This window comes from Dermatophagoides pteronyssinus, unplaced genomic scaffold, assembly GCF_027571235.1.
Source record: "Dermatophagoides pteronyssinus isolate colony J.1.1.1.1 unplaced genomic scaffold, Derpt_VIB-CSIC_2022.12 sq0001, whole genome shotgun sequence".
NCBI classification, from domain to species: Eukaryota; Metazoa; Arthropoda; class Arachnida; order Sarcoptiformes; family Pyroglyphidae; genus Dermatophagoides; species Dermatophagoides pteronyssinus.
Window position 1 is genome coordinate 2,512,600 of NW_027461525.1, and position 24,654 is coordinate 2,537,253.

Here is a 24,654-nt window from a genome sequence, read left to right on the forward strand (position 1 = left end):
CATTATTCGATAAACATCATCATCATAATCATTATCATTAAATGTTTGAATAAAAAGAAATTCGGACTTAATTTAATTTGATTCCATTAAATGCCAAGAAAGAAAAAAAAACGATTTATATGAAAGTGTAATAAAATCTTAGTAAAAATTCACTGAACTTTCATTCAAACAATTAATGACTGTCAATGACAATAGTTTTAGTATCAAAAGAGAAAAAAAATTTCATTCATTTCAAAAGGCTATCCACAATCACATTTACGTTGAACACTTTTGAATGTTACATAAAACATTTCGATAGAATTGTTTAAATTGCATCGATTTAATCATCTTGTTAAAGTATATAATAATAGTTGTGAATGAAGATTTTTAGATTATATTTTATAGCTCAATTCTAAGACAAATTTTTTGTTTTGTTTGTTTCAACTTTTAACTTTTGAATTACAAATAATCATCATCATCAAATTTGATGATGTTTGTTGTTGGGCCAAAGGATGAAAGCAAAAAAAAATCTAATTCAATTTGAAAGTGTAGAAAAAAAAACAAAATCAATGGAATAAATTTCTTTCAATTGCTGCGATATGGCTAACGAATAAAAAGAAAAAATTGATATTTTGTTTTTTTCATTCTATACATCAATTTTTTTTGTTGTTTCGACTTTTTCATTTATTCTTTTTTATTTCTCCAAAAAAAAACATGATTCTTATTGTGTCCATTGAAGTGCGAATTTGTTTTTCAACTTTTTTTCATCATATCAATTTCCATGTTTTTAGTATTTTGTTTAAGTGCTTTTATTTCTTGTGAAAAAAGCAACGTCCAATTCATATGATTATTTCATTGCCAAATTCTTCGTATTTGTGGATACTTTCTATCTTTTATGATATAGAGGTTGTCATGGATCATTTCTATGTTAAAATCTTTGATTTTTTCATAGATAGTATTCAATGAGAAATATTGTTACATTTTGTATCTAAAAACGATAAAAAGTTACAAAAAGTAAAGTTTTTTTTTATATTTCATTTATGTGTGATTGATGAAAAGCGATTTTTAATCAAAAAATCGATTACTTATTGATGCTTTTTTTTGTCTACATTTTTTACATTTTTGTTGTTTTGGATTCAAGAAATAAAAAGCATGATGAAAACAAATTTTTTTTTTGTTAAAAACATTCCGCTACTTTTAATGATTTCTAAATTGACATTAGATTAATTATTTGATAAATTGTTTCAGGTTGTAAGCACTATTCATTTTTAATCGATTTCACTGTTTTTTTTTCTTATTTTAAGAAGAAGAATGACTGAATGACTTTCCAAGTTATTCCATCAATCCATCATTAATCAGAATGCTTAGCATTTTGATAAAAATAAACAAATAATGAATCAAACAAATTGATAAAAGTTTTTTTATTCACTTGTCAATAAAAATCAGATTTTCAAATTCATTATAAGAATTTGAGCATATCAAGTCAGGGGATGTATATTTTGTTCAACAAAAAGCATCTGTTTTTTTCCTAATCTATTGATAAAAATCAAACATTATTATTCTTCTAATATGGCATGGTGGTTATTTTCACAGCTCATTATTTTGCAAATCATTATTGCAAATTGATGATTTTGAAAACAATTTTTCAATACGGATTAAATAAAATGATGACAAAGAAGTTAGCTGAAATGATTATTATTTAATAGCAATGTTTGTGTGTGTGTTTATATGGTTATTTCAAAGATATTCTTCAACTAATGCTTTTTCGTGATTACACTATGGCAGATAATTCATTTTCCTTTTATTTTTCATTAAAAAAAAGTTCTTATTATTGCCTATGGGGCATCTTCTTAAATATTTTTGTAATTATACAGGAACTCACGTTTTGACATGATTATGTTCCTGTAGTCAAAAGAAGAATAAAAACTTTTTTGATTCAAATAATTGTAATGAGATAATGAAAAAAGTAAAGATTGTCTTTCTCCTTTTTCATCTACTATCACAAATGATGATGATGATGATTATAATGAGATGTTATGAAACAATCGTTTATTCGTATATTACCGTATCAATCAAATCAAAAGAAAGAAGGAAAGAAAATCATTTATAGGAAATAAAAAGAAAGAAAGAAACTTTGAGTGTTTGTTCAATCATCAAAAATCATAACAACAAATATAAACTAAGCATATCATTCAAATTCATAGATGATCAAAACGACAACCGAAAAATAAACTTTTTACTTTCATTGTTCTAATTTCCTGATTGTTATCTTTTTCTCTCTTTTTTTGCATCATCACTTTCATTATATGACACTTCCTATGACACATGCATTCATATTGAAAGGTTCCATCACCAATCTGGATGATAGCTATAGCTGTTCAGATGGTTCAACACGTTTACAGAAACAGAAACGAATTTGGGGTGTATTGGGAGCTGCATCAAGTGCAACATCGATTCAAGTTGCCAATCTACTACGATTGTTTCGTATCCCACAAGTAAGTGAATGGCTAACTTTATTTTTTTTTATAATAATGAAAATTCTTTGAATCATTCATGTGCAAAAAAATGCAACAAACAAATTTTAAGTATACTCAATCCACTTAATTCTGTTTTCTTTTTCTTTTTTTTACGGCGCGATTTTTCTTTTATAAACGAGCCGAGATTTTTCGTTTCATTAAAAAAACAAAAAAAAACTCTACACCAGTGATTCTCAACCTTTTGTTGTCGCGGCACAATTTTAGAATTTTTAAATATATAACAGTTGCATTTTCGGAATTTCGCGGCACACCAAAGTGCCGCGGCACACTGGTTGAGAATCACTGCTCTACACTAATAAAATAAAACCCAAATATTCTGTTTACTCAACGAACCATGTTATTTTTTATTCTTTTCATTCAATTTTTTCCACTTTCTCATTTTTACTGTTTTCTTTATTTGAAACATAAATCTAGGTGAGCTTTTTTTCGACAAGCTCCGAACTAAGCAATAAACAACGTTTTGAATATTTTCTACGTACAGTACCAAGCGATAAAAGTCAAGCAATGGTTATTGTTGAGATAGTCAAAAGGCTTAACTGGTCATATGTTTCTATTATTTATGAAGAGTCAATTTATGGTATAAGGGTAAGTTTATTATTTTATATTCTTTGTTGATATTGATGTAAATAAGGCCCAAAATCTAATAAATTGATGATAAACATCCATTTTCCTTTAATGTTGGTCGTATTTAATACATCTTGCATTCGTTTTTTTTCTCAGAAAAATTAATGTCACTTTTTTTAAATCGTTTCCAAAATTTTTTATTTTTATTAAATAAATAAAAAATCTCTATTACAAACAAACAAAAAAAAAGAAAATTTTCTTAATATGATGCATTCGCTTTGTTAGTAAAAGAATTGTCTGCTGTTTTATTATTTTTTTAAATTTAAACCTTGTAATACGATTTTAATTGAAAAAAATCTCATTAATTAGTTTTTGACCAATAAAGACAAAAACTGATTATTATTATTTTGTTAAAATTACCAACTTCACACATATTGATCCATTAAATAGTTTTGTTCGCTTTTTTAAATGTAAAAATTTCATTAGCTATCAAATCTATTGGCACGATAATGAACATTATTTTCTCTGTATTTCTGTCTGTGCGTAAGGAAGAATGTTTTTTCATTTTTGCTGTTACAGTTATAAAAAAAACAAATGGATGTTTTTTTCGAATTCATTGTGATGGTAGAATTGAATTTTTGCTTATTCAGCATACAAAACATTGAACATCAAAATGATCACAATCTACTAATCAAATGATAATCAACGTTATTTTTTTTCTCTCCATCAAAAAAAGTATAGTAGAAAAGAATGAAAAAATTTCAATTTACAGATAACAAAAAAAAACCTAATTATATTGAGGTAAATAGAATTGAATAAATGAATGGGAAAAAATGGTTGTCAACATACAAAGTTGTTATTTTACATCAGATAACAGAAATTGTTCGTTTTCAAAATTGAAATTATTTTTTTAATTTTTTTTTGTTACATGAATTTTAGTTTTTGTGATTCATGATAGAAATTATTTTATAAAATCATTTTAATCATTATTTCTTTTCAAATACAGGCATTTAATGATCTTGAAGAGCTTCTTGAAGAGACTGATATTTGTATTGCTATTAAAGAACGTTTGACCAAAGATTCTGGCATTGCAGCAAATAGTTCTTATGATAATATTGTTCGTAAATTGGCAACTAAACCAAATTCAAAAGGTAAGCTAATTATCTTATTCAATGTTTATCAGGAAATTTGAGCTTATTTTTATCGAAAATCATAATCAAAACGGTTTTCATTATGATTTTTTCCCTATTAATTTTTTGTTCATATACATTCCATAGAAAAAATCGTTGAAACCACATGATCCTATTATCTACATAGTGATTATATGAATTAATAAAAGCGACTGTAATTTGAAATTTTTTTTTCAATTTGAAAAAAATTAATTTCTAAAAATAATTTTCATTTCCACAAATTTGAACAATGTATGGAATAATATTGAAAACTCGAATTTGAATTGAATTTCCCGTTTTTGTTTTTTTTTCATTTGTTTGTCGATGATGTTTTTTCCCTTGTAATATTGATGATGCTACAAATATCGAACGAATTATATATGGTTTTTTAGTTGCTAGAAAAATTTGTGCAATATATTATCAACAACAAAAAACAGGAGAAAAATTGCTAATTGGTTGCCCAAGGAAATTCTGCATTTTATTCGCATTTGTTTCAATCAACTTTAGTTGCATTTTTTCTGTTCATTGAACATATCGCCAAAAAAAAGAAGAGAAATGCGAAACTTTTTTATTTTTTTTATTTATTTTTTTTTTGATGATAAAAATAAACTTATCAAATTCTTTATTTCCATAATCATAATAAAATTTTAGTTTCGAAAATACTTTCAAAGTTTCAAGTCATTTTATTTGAATACCATGGTAAAATGAAAAAATAGAGTCTAAGTGCAAATATTTGTACATTTTTTTATTAGTTATTAGATTTCTTTTGGTCTTGTCTTGTTTATATTTTGATTTCACTAGAAATCAATGACATCGACCAAGAATCTTTTATTATATAAGAAATTTTTTTTCTTGTTCTGTTATTCTTCGTAATTTGATATGTCCAATTAATATGATGTACGATGTCAATTTTTTCATCAATCTAATTTGATTTTAAGACATCAGGGATTTTTGGATCAATTAATAAAACATTTTATCATCACTGATTTGGTTGGTTGATTAATGTATGAATGCAAACAATGTACGATACAAGACAAGAAACATCCATTTTCGATGGTGTTAATATTGAATAATGCTTTTATTATAAGTGATAAATGGCCCATAAAATCAATTTGATTAATTTTCTGTTGTAATGTGTCATTTTTTTTGGTGGACCGATTCTTTTCTTTAAAACGTATTTCTTAATACTTTGAATCGGTTTGCTAACCATATAATATATTATTGCAATGCATTTAATTTCTTTATGTTCATTTATTTATTATTTATTTATTCATTCATTTAACCATTCAACCATATCAGGAGTGATCGTATTCGGATCTGATCAAGAGGTAGCATTATTAATGCAAGCAGTTAAACGTAACAATGCTACTGGTCAATTTTATTGGATCGGTTCGGATGGCTGGAGTGCAAGAAAACTAGTATACGATGGTAATGAACATCAAGTTGAAGGAACAATTTCGGTACAACCAATGGCAAGTCCTGTACCAGGTTTTTATGATTATTTTTTCTCATTGACACCACATAATAATATTCGAAATCCATGGTTCATTGAATATTGGGAACATACGTTCAAATGTAAATGGCCCAATAGTGATTATACACCATATAATTTGGAATTTAAAAAGTAAGTTGTCTATTCTGTTTTATTTACTTCAATAGAACCACAAATGCTTTATGCATGTTTTGAATTCCATTTTTAATTAGTTTTTTTTCAAAATTATTTTATTTTTTGTTTATTTTTCCAAATAATTTTGTTTTCACCTCCTCCGTTTATTTTTTGTTATCAAAACAATTTTTTGCTTTGTTTTGCCAAAAATTAGCATTTTTCTATTTTGTTTTTATAATGATAAGTGTAATCAAATTATCAAAACATACACATACATTTAATTTTCCATCTATTTCATTTTGTTCACATCAATAACATTATTTTAATAAAAAAAATGGAACAATGGAAATAGAAATTGTACTGGTTATGAACGAACAATGATAGCTGAAAATGAAAGCGATGATGATGTTGAAATGCAATTACAATTTGTCAGTGATGCTGTACTAGCATTCGCTTATGCTATACAATCGATGCAACGTGAATTATGTTCCGGTACTCATGGTGTTTGTCCACGAATGTTGGCCGCTGATGGTAGCCAATTATTACAACATTTACGCACTGTTCAATTCAAAGGTAAGTGAATAGAATTTCTGTTATTCAGATTTCGAGAAGGAACATTTTTTTCTATTAGATTTACTTTTTCTCACATATAATTCATCATTATTAGACCTATGAAAAAACTGCCGATTTTCTTTATTTTGCAAATTAAAATGAGATTTTTTTCTTGGAAAAATTTTCTAGTCAACATGTAAATGACATAAAAATGATTATTTTCTAGTATGAAATAATAACGATTGTTGAATTAAACGACTTTTTCTTATTAAAATAAATCTAGATGTTTTGATGAAAATCGATTCTAAATCGCTTTGAGAGATTTATTTCAACACGACATGTTTATTTCTTATTTGTACCATATCATACATGTCGTTATTATTAAGTATTATTATCATAATGGCTTCACAAATAAAACCATTAACAATAACATTAAGATTTTTTTCTTTTTAAAGCTATTTACCATCTATCATAGTCATTCTATAAACATCACTTTCAAAAGTATTCCATTCTTATGATTAGGAAAAATGTTCATTGCCTCTAAAAACATATAATAATAATACTTACTTTCAATGGCTTAAATTCTTTTTTAGCTTTGTTTTCAACGGAAATATTTTGCTTTTCTATTGTTTGAATATTGAATAATAAGAATTTTTAATATATTCTGATATATGCAAACAAAACAAAACAAAAAACTCGTTGACAAATATGAAACAAAGACGCTTTTATTATCATTTTTGTTTTGTTTTGTTGTTGACATACATTGATCTCGTTTGATGATAAAATTTAATGTTGACTTGTCAATTGTTATGTAATTGAGTATTTTTATTTTTTTGCACATTTTTTTCACAATTCGACAATACAATTTTCCATTTCATTTAAAATCTCCTCTAAATAGTGAAATTTTAGGACATCAAATGAAAAAAAAATTCATCACATACACATAGAAATTTGTATTTGATTTAAATCTAAAAAAAATCGACATTTTTTTCTATTTTTGTAACTGAAATGTAATGATAGTCAAAAATAAAAATAAAATCAAACCAAATTCAAAGTGGAAACTTCCTTTATTTGTTTTATTTGTTGTATATTTCAAAAAACGGAAATATGAAAAAAATGAATTCGAAAAGATTTTTTCATCATCATCATGATTTATCTTGCTAGTTATGATTATTTATTTGTCGAACAATATTATTATTATGATAACATTCAAAAAAAAAAATATATCCGTTTCATTTGGATTGATGAAAAATAATACCCATCGGGTATATATGATAATGATGATATTGAAATCCGATAGTGAATTTATTGAATGGAATTTTTTTTTGTATTTGATTTCCAAAACAAAAAAAATGAGAATTTTGGTTCGAAGAATTCTTTATTCATTCTAACGAATTTTGTTGTTTTCTGTTGTTATTATGTTTGTTGGCTAGTCTCAATGGCTATCGATTCCAAATATTTTAAATTGGATTCGATTGTGTAATGTATTTGTTTTCTTTTCACAACGATCAGATTGAGACTAAGACTTGATCGATTTTCATCGTATCAGTTTGTTGAACAACATTCATTCAACCACTGAAGATAAATGAATGAATAAATATTAATCTTGGGTATTAGATCTGAGGGTTTTTTTCAATTTTTTTTTGTTCGTTCGTTTGATTGTTTCTTTTACGAAAGTGAAGAGCTGTTCAACCAACAACTAACAACTTTTTTTCAGTTACTTTAATCGAGATTTTATCTTCATTTTTCTTTAAATCATTTCATCGATTTTTTTTCTGGTTGTGAAATTTTTTTTTGAACATTTTTTTTGTCGAAATTCTGTAATTTTTAACGACAATATATTGATGTTGCTTGTTCATTGTGATAAAACTTATGATATTGCCACACTATCGGACACTAAGTAATCAAGAATTTTTTTTTGTTTGACAATACTTTTGTAGCATTAGAAGAATTAGATTGTATCGGACTGAATGATGATGAGTTTTTTTTTCTTTCGAGTTGAAATAGAAAAAAAATATAAATATTTCACTGTCGAAACATATAGAAAGATTGTTCAGCTCACACTTCTTTTGTATCATTCATTCGCCATTTCAATCAATGAAGTCCTTAATCTTTTTTTTTCACTCCCTCTCATTCTAATTCAATCATTCCTTTGTTCATTTATTTTATTCATTCATTCAATATATAAGAAATGTTTAAAAATTCAAGTGAATGACGTGCACAATCAAACATACAAGAAAATTTTCTCTTTCTTTTTTTTTGTTGACATTTTCTTGCTGTGCTAACATATCATTTTGATGGATTCTCTTTTTAAATTTTCAAATAAAGATGATGTTCATGATGATTATGATGAAAGAAAGAAAAAAAAGAACTGATTGGATGGAAAATGTTTTTTTTTCTCCTCGCAACTTTCATCAAGAATATCAAAATTATGTTGATGATGTTGATCCATCCATTCATTCATTCGTTTATTCAGAATTTATATATAACACAAACATTCACAAAAAAACATATAATGCAATCAGGATTATTATTGACAAAACGTTTTTTTCGTTTTCATTTTTTGTTTGTTTGTTTGTTTGTTAGGTTTTTCATTTCCATGAAATGATTTTCATTGTTAAAGAAAAGATTTTGCCAATTTTTTATATTGTTGGATCAATTCATTTCCATTTCTTTAATATTTAGGCTATTGTTATTGATTAAATGAAACTTGTTTTTATCATTGTCAAAATGTTTCATCATCATCATTATAAGCATAGAGAAAACCATAATAATCATTTTGTTTGTCTGTCGTTTGTAGAATCATTAAATGCTTGATTTTTTGTTGTTGCTTCCAAACATAAAACGATTCACGATTCTTTTCTTTCATTTTCGTTTATGGTGTTGCCAGCATATACGAAGTAATCAATATTCCATCATCAATCTGCTACTTTTATATAAGCGTGAAAATAACTTTATCCGTTGAATTTATTTTCTGGTCCGCTTAAATATTTTCCCATTTTTCTTTCAAGGTTCAAGTTGTTGCGTGTTACTATTTGGTTGTGGTTAAATTGATTTAACGCCACAAAAAAAATAATCAACAAGATCATTAATCAACGAAAATTTTGTTCTTGTTGTTTTTTCTATCTTGATCTTTGAAAAAAATGTAATTTTCTATCGGTTTTCTTCCGGATTGAACTGATCGAATGTTTTTTTTTGTGAGTTATTTTATACAGGTTGGGCCTAGGCTAGGAAACTCGCTTGTGCTTTGTTGACATTTGTCTCATCGGGAATTCGAATTCCAATTTTCGATTCTGTTCATATATGTCGTTTTTGTGAGCAAAAGAAAAAAGAATTACAAAAAGTTGGTTTTGTTTTTGAGATTTTTTTTTATTCATTCATTAAACTCACAAACAATACAAAATAGAATCCATGTGTATTTCGTCATCGTAAGTGATGATAAAACCAACAAAAAAAAAAAAGAAAAAAGAAAAAAAGTAAACCCAGTGATCCGAATAATGTTATTCAATGATTTTAACTTAAGCTCGATATATAAAAAAAATTTCATCACATTAATCGATCTAATCAATTATCAATTTTCATTTTGTCGACTGGTATGGTATACATGACAAGACCACTGAATGTCGAGAAAAAAAACCATGAAAATTAAAAATAAAGAAAATTTTTCATCGAATCAATTTGATCTTTTGAATGAAAAAAAGAAAAAAAAACATGTCAACTTTTATTTGCTGATCTTAAATCCAATAAATTCTTTTCATCAGTTATTCTAATATATTCAAACTTAGTGTCGTATTTATTTCTGTGGTTTGTTTTTCTCCAATTTTCGGAATTTTTATCAGAATTTTTTTTTCGCACTTTGATTGGTAATTCGTTGCTGTTTTTTGTTGTTGTTGTTGTTTGTAGGAATTTCAATCTCTTTTGAATCAGTTTGATTGAAAACGAAAAAAATTTATTCGTTGTCAAGGGTATACTAAAAAAATTTAGATTTTTCAAAATGGCTTAGTTGTTTCGAAATCATTTAAATTGCAAAATGCAAAATTATTTTCGAGAATTCATTTTATCTCAAACAAAAATTACAGAGTCATCTGTTGACAATATGGAATTTTTTTTTCATTCAAAATCTGTTTATTTTTGTCCATTTTTTTCGGTTACTTTGGTTTTTTTTGGATTATATTTCTGTTTGTATACCATATTTTCTCTCTCTTTCTGGACATTTTATTTTTTTCTCAATCCATTCGTTTTTTCAACAATCATCATCATCATCATAGTCAAAACCATCAAGTGTTTGTATATGTGTGTGTGTAATGTTGTAAGAATAACTATCCGGAAGGAGAAAAAAAAACATTCTTTCCAACGATCACAAGTCACGTTCTATTTGATTAGATGTGTAAGTGAGTGGTTTTTTCTTTTTCTGTTTTTTTTTTTGTTCATCCATTTTTATAATGCCTTGTATGGCATTTTCACTTATTCTCATTCAAAATGCAGAATCTGTTTCAGTATAGTATTCATTATCTGGTTATTTATTTGTTAAATCACGGTTATCAAATATTTGTTTATATATAGAAATGAAGAAAAATATTAGAAAAAAAACACACACAAACACACTACAACCACCCACCACTTATCATACCATCCCGATTGTAAATGTATGTATACAATACATTTGTAAATATATTTTTAAGGCTTATATTCCATGCCATTAATATATATATTTTTTTTATTGTTAGTATTTTTCAATGTTTTTTTATATGATTTTTTTTAATTGGATCCTTGTATACAAAAAAAAGGATGAAGTCAAATGAAAAAAAAATCACAATATTAAATCTCACGTTTTGGTTCTTTTTTTTTTGTTGTTGTTTTTACCATTTCAAATCGAACATCATTTATTTATCGATCGATAATAATAATAATAATTTTTTTTCTTTTCAATCAATTCTTTTTTGTTTTGTTTCAAGATGAAATTTATTTTAATGTCTGTTTGTTGTTGTTGTTTTGTTGCTGTTGTTCGTTTGATTTGGTCGATTTCATTTTTTTTCGGTTAAATATAAAGCGTTGTGATGGAACAACGCAATTTCACGGAATTTCATGGATGACATGAACAAATCATTTTATTATGATGATAATAGTGTAATGATCGTATGGCAGTTGTTCATTTTTTAAATGATATTTTCGATTTATTATGAAAATTTACATTTGCAAATAATAATTTGAAAATAAATAACATCAATTTTTTTCTTCTCGTTTATTATTTCAAAAATAATATTATTATTTAGGAATGAATGGTCATGAATTTCATTTTGCTGAAAATGGTGATGGCCCTTCACGTTATCGTATAATTCATTTTAAACAAGTTGAAGAAAATAAATTCGATTGGATACAAGTGGGCGAATATGTTTATGGAAATTTGAATATAAATTTAAGTAAAGTACAATTTCGTCTATTGGATCCTGATCCACCAATATCAGTTTGTAGTCAACCATGCGAAAAAGGTCAAGCAAAATCATTTCTTGAAGGAGAAAAATGCTGTTTTCATTGTATCAATTGTACAAAATATCAAATATTAGTATCGGAAACACAATGTATTGATTGTCCATCAGGTTTTCTTCCCGATTCCGAACAAATCGAATGTATTGAAATACCCGGTAAGTTTGGTTATTGTTAAATTTTGATTTTTCCACTTATTTTATGATAATCATACATCGAATTTGTTATTTTTTTCATACCTACATTTTGATGGACGACATCTAACAATTGGAAAAAACGTTCAATCATTATCAGAGGAATATATGCGACCAGATAGTTCCTGGTCTATTGGAGCGCTAATATTTGCATCCATCGGTATTGTTTTCACAATTTTTGTCATCATCATTTTTATTCGTCATAATGATACACCTGTGGTCCGTGCTTCTGGTCGTGAATTATGTTATGTGCTTTTAATCGGCATTCTTATGTGCTATAGTATGACATTGTTTTTGGTGCAAAAACCAACCATTTTTATCTGTGGTGTACAAAAGGCTGGTATTGGCCTTTGCTTTTCCGTCGTATATTCTGCCATATTAATCAAAACGAATCGTATTTCACGTATATTTAAAGCCGGAAAACGTTCAGCACGTCGCCCTTCATTTATAAGTCCAAAATCACAGTTATTAATCTGTGGTGGTCTCATCATGATTCAGTGCTTTATCATTGCCATCTGGTTTGCATTTACACCCCCAAAAGTGATTCATTTTTATCCAACGCGTGAAGACAATAAGCTTATCTGTCAAGCGTCCATTAATGCTGGATATTTTGTTGCATTTATGTATCCTATATTTCTAATCGGTTCGTATTGATCATTTTTTTCACCACGAATATATTGAAAAACTGAAACATGACAAATGCATTAAAACTAGACTGATAAAAAAAACATAATAAAAACAGAATAACAACATTCTCGTCTGAAAAAAATGACCAGGCTAAATGATTTTTTTTCTTTACATTTCTATTTAATAAACTAATTTTTTTTGAAATGAATGATTCAGTTGATTGAATCGTAAAAAAGTATGATGACTGTTCCCATTGGGAAAAAAATAACGATTTTGCCGATTTAATTATCGTTTTTTTTGCCTTGATATACCATGATGACGATTTTAATTTTTAGCGAGTGTTTTTATTTATTATTATTAATATTTTTTTTTGTTTTGTTTCAATTATTTCGGCCATCACACAACATTTACCGGATGTATACTATTAATATGATGATAAAAATAGATGACAAAAATCTAACTATCGGTCATAATATTTTGCATTAAGCCATGCATGAAAAAAATACAAAGTTCAAAAATTGATGATCGACTATAACTTTTTTTTCCATTTGAATTATTCATTCATGCTTTCAAGTTTCGTGAAAACAGAAACCTATAGCGATAGAATAGCAATAGAATAAATAAATAAAAAATTTGGCATTATGATTCAAGGACATACATTTCAAATATAAATTCCTTATGATGATTTTTTTTCTCTCATAGAAAAACAAACAACAATTACATATGTTTTGTTTGGTGATCGAAGAGAAAAACATAATCAACTTTTCACCATTTTTCTTATTCTCTTTTTCTCTCTTTTCGAATTCTACCAAGAACTTTAATTCAATGAAGATGTAATGGCAACTTTTTTTTGTTTTATTTTATTCAATTACTTTTCTTTTTGGTTTTGTGTATGTGTGTTCAGGGTGTTTGGACGACGATGACGATGATAATAATAATAATAAAGAAGATACTAATTGAGTCACGTAGGGTTCGATTAAAATCGGCTAAATATTGTTTTGCTATATATGATTATGATGATTGAAAAGTCACTAACTATAATGGAAAAATAGATAGTAATTCTTCCAACACCATATATACGAATAATAATGTATACGGATGTAAAGAAAAACAAATCCATTTCTAATTTTTGATAATAACCAAACATGTATTTATAGCCGTTAAGAACGGAAACAATCAGTTTTTTCTGCTTATTTTTTCCTCTTTTTATATTTCGTTTCATCATATTATTTATTTTGGTGACTTGATTCCATTTTTGATCTCATCTTAATTTTATCTGTACTATTTTTTTTTCTTCAACTATCATACTATTATTATTAGAAAGAATTATTGAGTAAACAAAAGTTGATTATAGAAAGTTTTTATGAGTATTTGTATTTGTTCAATATTATCAAATCAAGAAATAAGAAATATAATAATATTAATGACCTAACGAATATCTGGATAAATATTATGAGTATGATATTTGGTAGGTCTTCATATTAATAAAAAAAAACATGTCAAATAATGATGTAAAAAAAATAATAATAAAATAAATTGATTTCATAACTAATCTCTTGTCTCAATATCATCTATTTTGTCATGTTTAAAATCTCTAGAAAAAAATGGAACAAACATATTGAATGGAAAAAGGCTTTTGATAATATTATTATTCTTTTTGCCATTGATAACATAATGATCATATCATATTATCTTTTGTTCTTTTCCCTTGTGTGTTTGTTACAAAATTTCATCATGATCAAATTAGGTAAAAATAAAAATTAAAGTTTCGTGTTGTCATATATGAATCAACAGAAAATGAAATCAAAAAATATTATAACAACATATATTATTATCCATTGTGAAACAGGTAAAGACTATTATTAGTGTATAATTTGTGTCACCACAAAACATCAGACATTCTTATTTCATTTCATTTTATATTCCGTTGATATTTTAAACAGTTAATTTTTTTTTGTAAGATTTTTTTTATATTTCTTGTTTGACAAACTAAACATTTTATGCAAATAATCTAAAAAAAATCATGTTTATTTGAATTGAATAAACATGAAATGAATGAACAGTTTGTATCGATTCGTAAGAATGTGTACACACTATGTATTGTATGTTTGTGTTTTCTCTACATCATCAATTTCTATTCTTGACAAAAGAATCCAGTAAAATTTTGTATAGTCATTCAAAATGATGCCAATAAAGATGTTTTTGTTTGCGGTAAAATTCAACAACTCGAATTTTAGCTCTAACATTTGATTATTTGTTCTATTTTTTCATCTTACAAAATCACCCTTTGGATACAGATTGCAGATTCAGTTTCATTCTTTCCATTAGATATTACGATAAGTTTTCAATACACTCTGAATACCTGGTAAATGCATTGAATGCAATTGTTTTATGTTGAATTCCACATTTTAGTTTTCTTTTTGGATTAACACTGAGACTATAGTCAATTTATTTATTTTTTCAGAATTTTTCACATCGAATCTAGATACTTTTAAGCCTATTTCCCTGTTTGATATACAAAATTTTTTTATGTTTCCGATTTCATGAATAAAAAAAATGTCGAAACAAAATCAACTGTCTGCGAATTTTGTTGTTGTCATTCCATTAATTTTGATTTTTTTTAACTATTTCACACATTGGGCCATCACACAATTATTTCAAATAAACAATAGTAACCTAATGTGAACAAAAAATAAACGTTAACGGTGGCTTACAATTTTGACTGTTCATTCTTTCATGTTGTTTCTAAATTTCGATTCTCTTTCATCTTTTCTTTCCTATTGCAGATTCAAAACAACAAAAAAAAAGTTGACTTTTCCTTTTCACATTTTTCATCATCATGTCAAAATTTCCTTACGTTTGTTTTTTTTTGTTTTGCAATGGGAATAAGGTTTTTTCCCTGAACTCCATTTTAAAATGCTTTAACTAAATGGGCATCTCAGCTTCTGGTTATTTCTTCTTTTTTTTATTCTCTTTTTCTCCGAAAATTTTTGTCATTGAAAAATGGATTTTTGATTTTTTTTCTTTTGCCAACTCGTTTTTATTTGCATTTTTTCACTTGTATATTTCATATATTATCATAAAAGTTTTATTCTATTTCATCATAAATATATAAAAATAAATAAATGACCGATTTTGGAATGAGAAAAAATACGGATTGTAAAATGCAAAATATTTAAGAATTCAAAAAAAATTGAACATTTTTTCGTGTGTTAAGAAAATCAACTTTTTCTTATCATTGATGAAATCAAATCGGCACACATGCATCATTCCTGTTTTTGGTTTCGAAAAAATTCTGCCATAGGAAGCCAGTTTTATTAGACTAAAGATCAGTCATATTTTTTTCAAAAAATATGACTGATCTTTACCCATAGTTTCAAGAATAAATGTGACGCAATCAATCATTGTCTATTCGTGCTATGTTTTGAATTTCTAAAATTACAAAATATGAAAGCAAAATATATTACGTTGAAGAATAAAATGTTTAACCAGAAAAAGTGACTCGTAACTTGTTGCAATCAATATAACGACTTTTTTCTATTTTATTATTCATCATATTCTATAACAGATCAAAATAAAAAATATTCTATTCAAATCATATATGTATGAATTTCAAAATTGTATTTTTATCTTTGTCAATCATGTTGATTTTATTTTTGTTTGAAAATAAAGACATCATTGAAATTTATTCATTGAAATTGTTGAATTATTTTCATTGTTTATCACAACAATGAATGCTTTTATCATACGAATTCGGGTTCATTTAGAAAATAGGTTTTTTGATGATAAATATGCATCTAGTATTAATGAATAAATAGAAAATAGAACAAAACAATAGAAATATTTCAGGCCATTGAATATTTTTTTTTAATATCACAAATATTCAAATATTGTTTTTCTTTCAGGAGATTTAACTGTTCATCAGATTTCCCAAATATGAGCTTTTTTCATTATAAAAAGTTCAACTATGAAAGGATTATACGGTACTGAATCAATATAAAAATGATATTAGATATGATGATAATGATGCTGAGATATCAATTTTTTTAATGTTACTTTATCATTTTCGTTTTAACAGAGACTTTCTTTTTTTTCAATTTATTTTTTAAACATTAATATTAAAAGGATGTGAATACAATACGATTGTAAATCCGTATTCATTATCATCATGTAAGACTACATTTGCGATGAATTGGAATAAGTTATTCCATTAGTCGTTTCAAGCTTCAATGTACTTATTTGAATTTAGTATAATTTTAAATACAAAAAAAATTCTAATCCTTTAGCATGAATGATGATGTTTACTTGTATATAATTATAATTTTCATGGTTTGAATAACAATGTTGAATATAAACTTAGTTTATAATAAGTAAACTTTGTTAGAAAAATAATAAATTCTGATATTTTTTCAAGTTTATTCATAAACATAAATTTGAAACAATTTTTTATTCTGTTTTTGATCGAAAAATGTTTTCAAGTTAGTTAATGGTTTATTTATTAGTTTATTGTTTTTAGAAATTTTCCATTCCAGAATTTTATATACACTATGTCGAATCTTTGTCGATTAGGTGTAATTGAACAAGAGCTTGATTTTATCATTTATCATATTGTCAATGTTCTGATTATTATACCTTAGTAAACTTCTCAAGTGAATGAAAAAAACCAGATGAAACAAAATGCATAAAAATTCTAAATTATTCATTAATTCATAAATATTCAGAGGTGATTTTGTATGATTAATTTGTCATTTATGATTCTAATCTTGTGTTTCGTGGATTCAACATACATTTTTGTATATATTATCTGGTAATAATGATCATTACATATTTTTTTGAATGTTAATTATGATGTTATTATGATTATTTGAGCTCTAAAATAACAATGCTTTTATTTTGAAATCGTTTTTTGAAAACATCTAAATCATATTCGACTAAAACATTTCGTGATCATTTTGTTTTTTTTACATTTCATGCTCCGACAAACGCTACCTAATTTTTTATATGATTACTTGATGGGCATTTTCTAATTTTTTGGTCTCACCAACAAAAAAGATGCTATGCTAAAATATTTACAAAAAACAAAAATGAAATGTTTGACCATGTTTTATCTAGCGGAAAATTTGCCTATTAATAAAATTGAATTCTGAAAAAACCCTAAATTATACCAATGTTTCTATTGCTTTTATATGGGAAAAATTTCAAATAAAATTTTGTCCAAATTTTCGTCACTGATACCTTATATGGGCCAAATAAATCAGTTAATGTCGAGAAAAAGTAATCAAAAAAAAAGAAAAATTCTCATTTTCATTTAGAAATGATATTTTACATTCTCATTACATTGATTTGATGTGATCATAAAAATTTCCATTTTTTTCAATCACGATAAAAATTTTATTTTTTTCCAATTTTTTTCATGCTTAAGAAATGAATTTTAAATAATGATAGTGAAACATTTCATCTTTAAAAGTTTTTATTTTCGGAATTTTTTAATAATAAACGAAAAAAATTATTCCTATCAAATCAGCATATATTAAATGATGTCAAAACATTATGATGACAAGCAAGCAATGTGTTTTCGTTTGCTATGACCTTTCTATGTGTATGAATGTAGGGGAAAATTCAATCATTCAGACATTGCCTAGCAGAACCATATAGTTAGAATGTTTAATAATAATAATGAATATGCTAAAAACGGAATGAAGAATCGTTCTTGTATCATTAGGCCTTTTAAAGTATCTAGAATAATTTGCCAAAATTTCAAACGAGATGAAAAAAGAATTTTGTTTCGTGAGAAAATGTACAGAAGACGTATTTTGCATTTTTTTCACTGCCATTCTTTTCGTCTAATTCTTAATTGTCAAAATGAAAAAAAAATTCACAACGGAAATATATCAAAGAATTAGATATAATTAGCTATAGAATTCATACAATAATAGCGTAATAATAATTGTAACCGATGAAAGAATAAATGATTTTTTTTAATGTTTCTCACTCTATGTATGTGTATGCAATGTTTCACTTACATTCTAATTAGAATTGATGATAATGATGCATTTAGTTAAATTTTTTTTTAAATTTATTGAATCGACTAATATTCAATAGATCCATTAGACAATTTTGTTCTTATCAGGCAAATTTTTCACGTTTCCTTTTCCACATATTTTTGTTTTTTATATTTCATTCATTTAAAAACCACTAAATTCATATATATAACCTTTGATTTATATAAAGTTCCTTTATTCTTTGCTTTGAAAGTTATCATTAATGATAGAGATTTTTCATTGTTTTTTGTTTTTGTTATCGAAACCAGTATAATCTTTTTTTTTAACTCTCACTTTCATTTCGGCAGAAAAAAAGTATACGAGAAAAAAAATAAATAAAAACAAACGACAAATCTTTGATCGTATACCTATTATCTATGATGATACTAATAATACAAAGTGAAAAGTTTGTATGTCGTTTATATGATTGTAAATTTCTTCTTTTTCTTGCTATTTCTCTTAAAATGTCATTCATTTAACTTGAAAAAGTTTTTTATCTTTGCTCTATTTTCAGAAAAAATGATTTACCACAACGGATAATATAAAATTTGGACTATATTTTTCATTTTTTTTGTTGTTCATCCTAATTCCATGTGTTGTCATTCTGTTTAAAAATATCGTTAACTTAATCATTTCATTTTATGACTCGATTCATATTACTCTTGAAAAGTATATGATTCAAACTTTTTTAATTTGCTGGACTTATATTCCATTTGATAGACATTATTTGTATTCTCTTTCTTTTTTTCTTTGCAAGTGTGTTTGTGTGTATGAAGATGAGTGATACTTATATTTTTGGTTGCATTAAAAGCTTCACTCTATATCTTCATTTTCATTAAGATCTTTTTCTTTGAAAAAAATACAAATCATCTTGTTTATAATAATCATTATATTTGGTTTTTCGTTCGTTTTTTCTGGAATTTTTAAATCATTTTCATATTTGTAATGTTTATTTTCCATAGAATTAACAAGTATGGCATAAATCAGTTCGATGATGTTCGAAATAGGAGACTGATATTTTGTTCTCTTATAGAAACATAGGAATCTCTTTATTTACATTATAAATCAGGGCATTTATCTTTTTATTAATCTTTTTTTGAGTGGTTATGATAAAAAATTTCATGACAAATTATCGGGAACTTCTTTTATTTAAGTTATGTTTTATTTACATCTAAGAATAAATTCAATTTTCTTGTTTTGTTTCTTTTTTTTATCATTGATTGATATGAAATAGTGGTCTGTACTGTTTACGCTGTGATAACACGTAATATACCAGAAGCATTCAATGAATCAAAATTCATCGGTTTTACTATGTATACAACTTGTATTATATGGCTTGCATTTGTGCCAATATATTTTACATCATCACAAAGTAATCATATAGCGCTCAATTTGACAACATTATCTGTTTCAATATCACTTAGTGCAACGGTTACATTATTGTGCCTATTTTCACCAAAATTATACATTATTCTTTTACATCCGGAAAAGAATATTCGCCAATCAGTTACAATGCCTCAACATAAATATTCGACAACATTACATCTTCAAAATACACAGCAACAACAATCTAATCAAAAAGCTGTGAGCATAACACCAACAGCACCGCCGTCCTCATCATCATCAAATACGATAATGGCAGCTAAACCAACAGTACAACCAGATCCATTATCGACATCATCCATTGTTGGTGGTTCGGGTGGACAGAATGCCGTACTCAAAATGAAAACATTCAATATTCAAAATGAAGATTTTAACAACGGTTGTATCGAAAAACAACATCAACAATCAGTTAATCGAGTTGATTCATCTACACAATCAGATGGTAAGTTTTGTTTTTGTGTACAATTTCATCATATTAGTTAGCTTTTTTTCATGAACATTTTCGAAAAGTTTATTTTAGTAAAAATATATTCAGAACTGTTATTCTTGTCTTAATAATATGTATATGTAGTTTATCAAATGCTAATTAAACTATCATTGAGCTGTATTCATGAAAATTTATTTAATTTTTCTTTTTGTTTATAAATGTACCTTCAGTCAAATCTATTCAATATGCTGTGTCTATGTATTCGTTCAAGAATTGATGTATGTTCTAATCAAAATAAAAAATATGGAACAAGAATACAAAAAAAAACTAATTACTAGTAATGCATACCGAAATGATTGAGCCTTGAGAATATCCCAAACACATATATAATTTTGCTGAATATTAAGATCTTGCTTCCATCAACAATAATAATAATAATAATAATAATAATAACATTACAAACAACGATCAGCAACAAATATATGGCCATGATTATGGCTATGATGAAACCAACATCACTAGCAAAAAAAAATAGATGAACAAATAATAAAACAACAAAAATATGTCGGCAATTTATATAATAAGCATAAATGCAAACATTTAACAGAAAAAAATAACGCAACGCATCTTGTTCCAAAATTCTTTTGAACACATAGAATACTCTTAAATACACATATATACAACATGAATCTATAGTAAAATTCTTGTATGCACGTTCATTTATTACATGAATGGATGATTACCCAAAGACAAAAAAAAACTTATATTTACGTGTGTACTGTTCCTATTAGAGTATGAATAACATTTGTGCTTTTTTTTCTGTTTGTAGATTTATATTTATATATTAATATATTGAGGCCGCCGATATCATCACCGTGATGATGATGATCATAACTTAAATGCAAACTGAATGCATTTACCATAGCAATTACTTTTAATTAGATTGCTTAAAATTCTGTTTTTTTTCTATTTTCTTTTTCACTGTTTTCATTATTATTATTGTTATGATTATCGTTTAATGTTTTTGTTTTCATCATTAATGTTTATGGTGATGATGACGATGCTGTTGATTAATGTCGATTGTAGAATAATCTTTTTTATCAAAATATTTAGCTAGAACTTTGAAATTCTTCAAAAAAATACTAATCAAAATCATGATTAAATTCAATGCAATCAAAACATTCATGATATTGAATCGAAATGGCTTTGGTAATCTTAATTTTGTGGTTTGATAATAATAACCATAATACATATAAGAAAAAATGACTATCCTGCTTTCTATGTGTATTTTTATGTTTTTTTTCTACAAAACCATTGATTAGAATGTCCCGAAGGACATTTTTGTTAGCTATCCACCATTTCAATATGTTTTCTTCCATTTGAATTTGCTCTCATTCTCCTCATTCATTAGAAATTTTTCATCCTAATTTGGAACTTAGTTTTAGTTGGATAAATATGAAGATGATAATTGCCAATTTACTTGAAAAGACTTAAGGCAAATATTTTTATTTCAATAACTTTTTGTCAATTGTTCAGATAAGAATCGATAAATGACTAGTATATAATAATGTATTTAACAGAAACAACTATTTACAATTATTTTTTAAATTTATGAAAAAATTTATTTCAATTTTGTGATTTAATTTCAATTAATCTTTCAAATTTTAAAATCATAAATATTGAACAATAATCCTATGCTCATACAATTTAATTAATAAGACCCTTTGACAGTTTGCTTCACTGCCTTAATTCATTAAGATTTTTCAAAAGTTTATTTTATTTTGTAAGTATTCTATTTTGGTTTCTGTCAATTAATTGATCTTTATAAAATAAAAATCATTGAAATGATTCTTAATAATACATTGGAGAATAGAATAGTTTTTTTTTCATGAAAACATTTAAATTATAGCAGACATTACTTGATTTATAAAATTTCGCCATATATTTGTGTATTCAAGAAAAAGTTTTTCCCCCATTTTTTTATTTTAATTTAGGTTTTTTTCTGGTTCTTCTCATTTATCAATTATCATTTATTTTTTTCCAAAAACAAATTTAATGTGCGTTTTTTCTACTATAATCCTTGCATTTGTTGTAAGAATTTATGGAATAAGAATTCTAAAAAATAGAAAAACAATTTAATATTTTTCATTCTTTGTTTATTATTGTTTTGATAAAAATTGTAAATCGATTTATTCGTCACGAAATTTTTTCTAAATCAAATGTTTCAAAATGAAGAAAAACGATGATAATATTATGAAAAGTATAGTTTTTTTTTGTATCACGTTTTGATTTGAATAATCTACGAATTCGGACATGTTTTGAATCAAAATGTTTGTGAATGAAAATTCATTTGTTATTGTTTTGTATACAAAAATGAAGACTCATTATTTTAAAAATTTGATTAAAAAAATTTTAACCATAAAGAAACAAAGATTCTAAATTCTCATAGAAAATTTTTTCCAACCTATATTTTTTCGAACGCTTAATCATTTTTTATAATTTTTTGCTTATCGATTTCTTATTAACATGTATTTTTTTTCTTCATTACAGAATATGGAACGTCCGAAATTATGATTGTTACTAATTCTGATGGTCAGCATGCAAAAATTTCGACGGATGTTCGCTATGCAACAGCATCAACTATGACCAATAATGATGATATTATTCCTCATCATCATAATTGCTGTAATAGTAATAAAAATAACAACACATTTACCAAATCGGCAAATATTTTCATCAACATTATCATCGTTATCACAATCTGCCTTTGAAACAACCATAAAAGTTCCGGTTAATCATTTATAAATGTACACAAACTGTTTTAAGTATGATGTAAAAAAAAAGTTTAAATTATTTAATCCCTGGCATTTATTCACGGTAGTCATGTCAATATTAAAATAAGTGAGATAGTATCTAATGCTCCTGAAATAATACTAACCCTAATGACACATCGCTTACCTTTATGGATCAAGAAATTCAGGTGAATCATTATTGTTCCAACATCTGGATATCATTCGATCGTTTTCTATTCTCAAAAATAAATATGAGTTTATTTTGTTGTTGTACTTTTGTTTCCGAAAATTGTTTTTCCGGTCCTAATCCATTTTTTCATGTTAAATATTAATAAATGTAAATTGAATGATGACAACTCTGTTTTTTATGTTATCATCACTATGTATAATGATTTTGTTGTTGTTGTATATAAAAATATGATTATAATTTTTGTTTATATATAAAAAGAACAATTGTTTTCAACTATAGCAGTTATGAATTTATGGTAATAAATGATTTGGAATTTAATTATTTCCTTGTTGTTGTTGATGTTGTTGTTTTTTATAAAAAATCTATTAAATACATCGTTTTTATTTTATTGAATTTTTGTCATTTGTTTCTGATGTTTTGGAATTTTGTTCTGGACTTGAGAGATATTGAAAATAATGTTGATCAAAATCAAACACCGTAAATCAATTTGCCGACCAATGATCAGTAGACAATATGCATACAAAAAAAAATTGAACACTACCATTGTATACAAACATCAATTGTTGTTCAATTTTATAAGCAAGAATATTTGTTGTCATAAAGTTTTGTTGGTCATTAATTTTTTTATCTTTTTTCTTCTTATTTTGCTTTTCAGTTTGGCGTTAAGATGTAGTAAACTGCAGATGACTGTAATAATGAGTTATGACAATATCGTATTCAATAAGGATTATCGACAACAATGACCATCAACCGGAATGAAGAACAAAAAGTGATAATTCTGTAAAAAAAACATTTCAAAAGAAAAGAAAATGACCAACCTAAAAATCGTTCTATTGTAGATTGTAGAAGTGAAAAAAATTCTGTCAAAAATCTCATCTGCAACCATTTAAATAAGCTGTTTTTGGGACAGCATCATTTTTTTTTGAAGTGATCTTAATGATCATCATTTCTAGATTCTTATATTCCAATCTTCAAATCAATGGCTATTTACTGATTTGAATGATTATTTAACTGTAAAAAGTTTTGATGATCATTATGATTTACAGTGATGTTCATAATGAATGAAGATTTATTTACGAATTCAAGCGGTCATCAAATGTAATAATGCG

At 25.7% G+C, this 24,654-nt stretch overlaps 1 protein-coding gene across 1 annotated transcript in view; it reads left to right on the forward strand.

Moving 5' to 3' along the window:
• The window catches only part of LOC113793185 (metabotropic glutamate receptor 3-like), a 32,433-nt gene extending 8,608 nt beyond the window's left edge, over positions 1–23,825 (forward strand). Inside the window, exons 2-10 of the mRNA XM_027343171.2 lie at positions 2,323–2,474; positions 2,931–3,101; positions 4,087–4,231; positions 5,549–5,873; positions 6,208–6,428; positions 11,681–12,049; positions 12,186–12,728; positions 19,988–20,578; positions 23,114–23,825. Coding sequence (XP_027198972.2) covers positions 2,323–2,474; positions 2,931–3,101; positions 4,087–4,231; positions 5,549–5,873; positions 6,208–6,428; positions 11,681–12,049; positions 12,186–12,728; positions 19,988–20,578; positions 23,114–23,334 — 2,738 coding nt within the window. The 3' untranslated portion in view covers positions 23,335–23,825. The remainder of the gene's footprint in view (positions 1–2,322; positions 2,475–2,930; positions 3,102–4,086; positions 4,232–5,548; positions 5,874–6,207; positions 6,429–11,680; positions 12,050–12,185; positions 12,729–19,987; positions 20,579–23,113) is intronic.
• Positions 23,826–24,654: the final 829 nt, after the last annotated feature.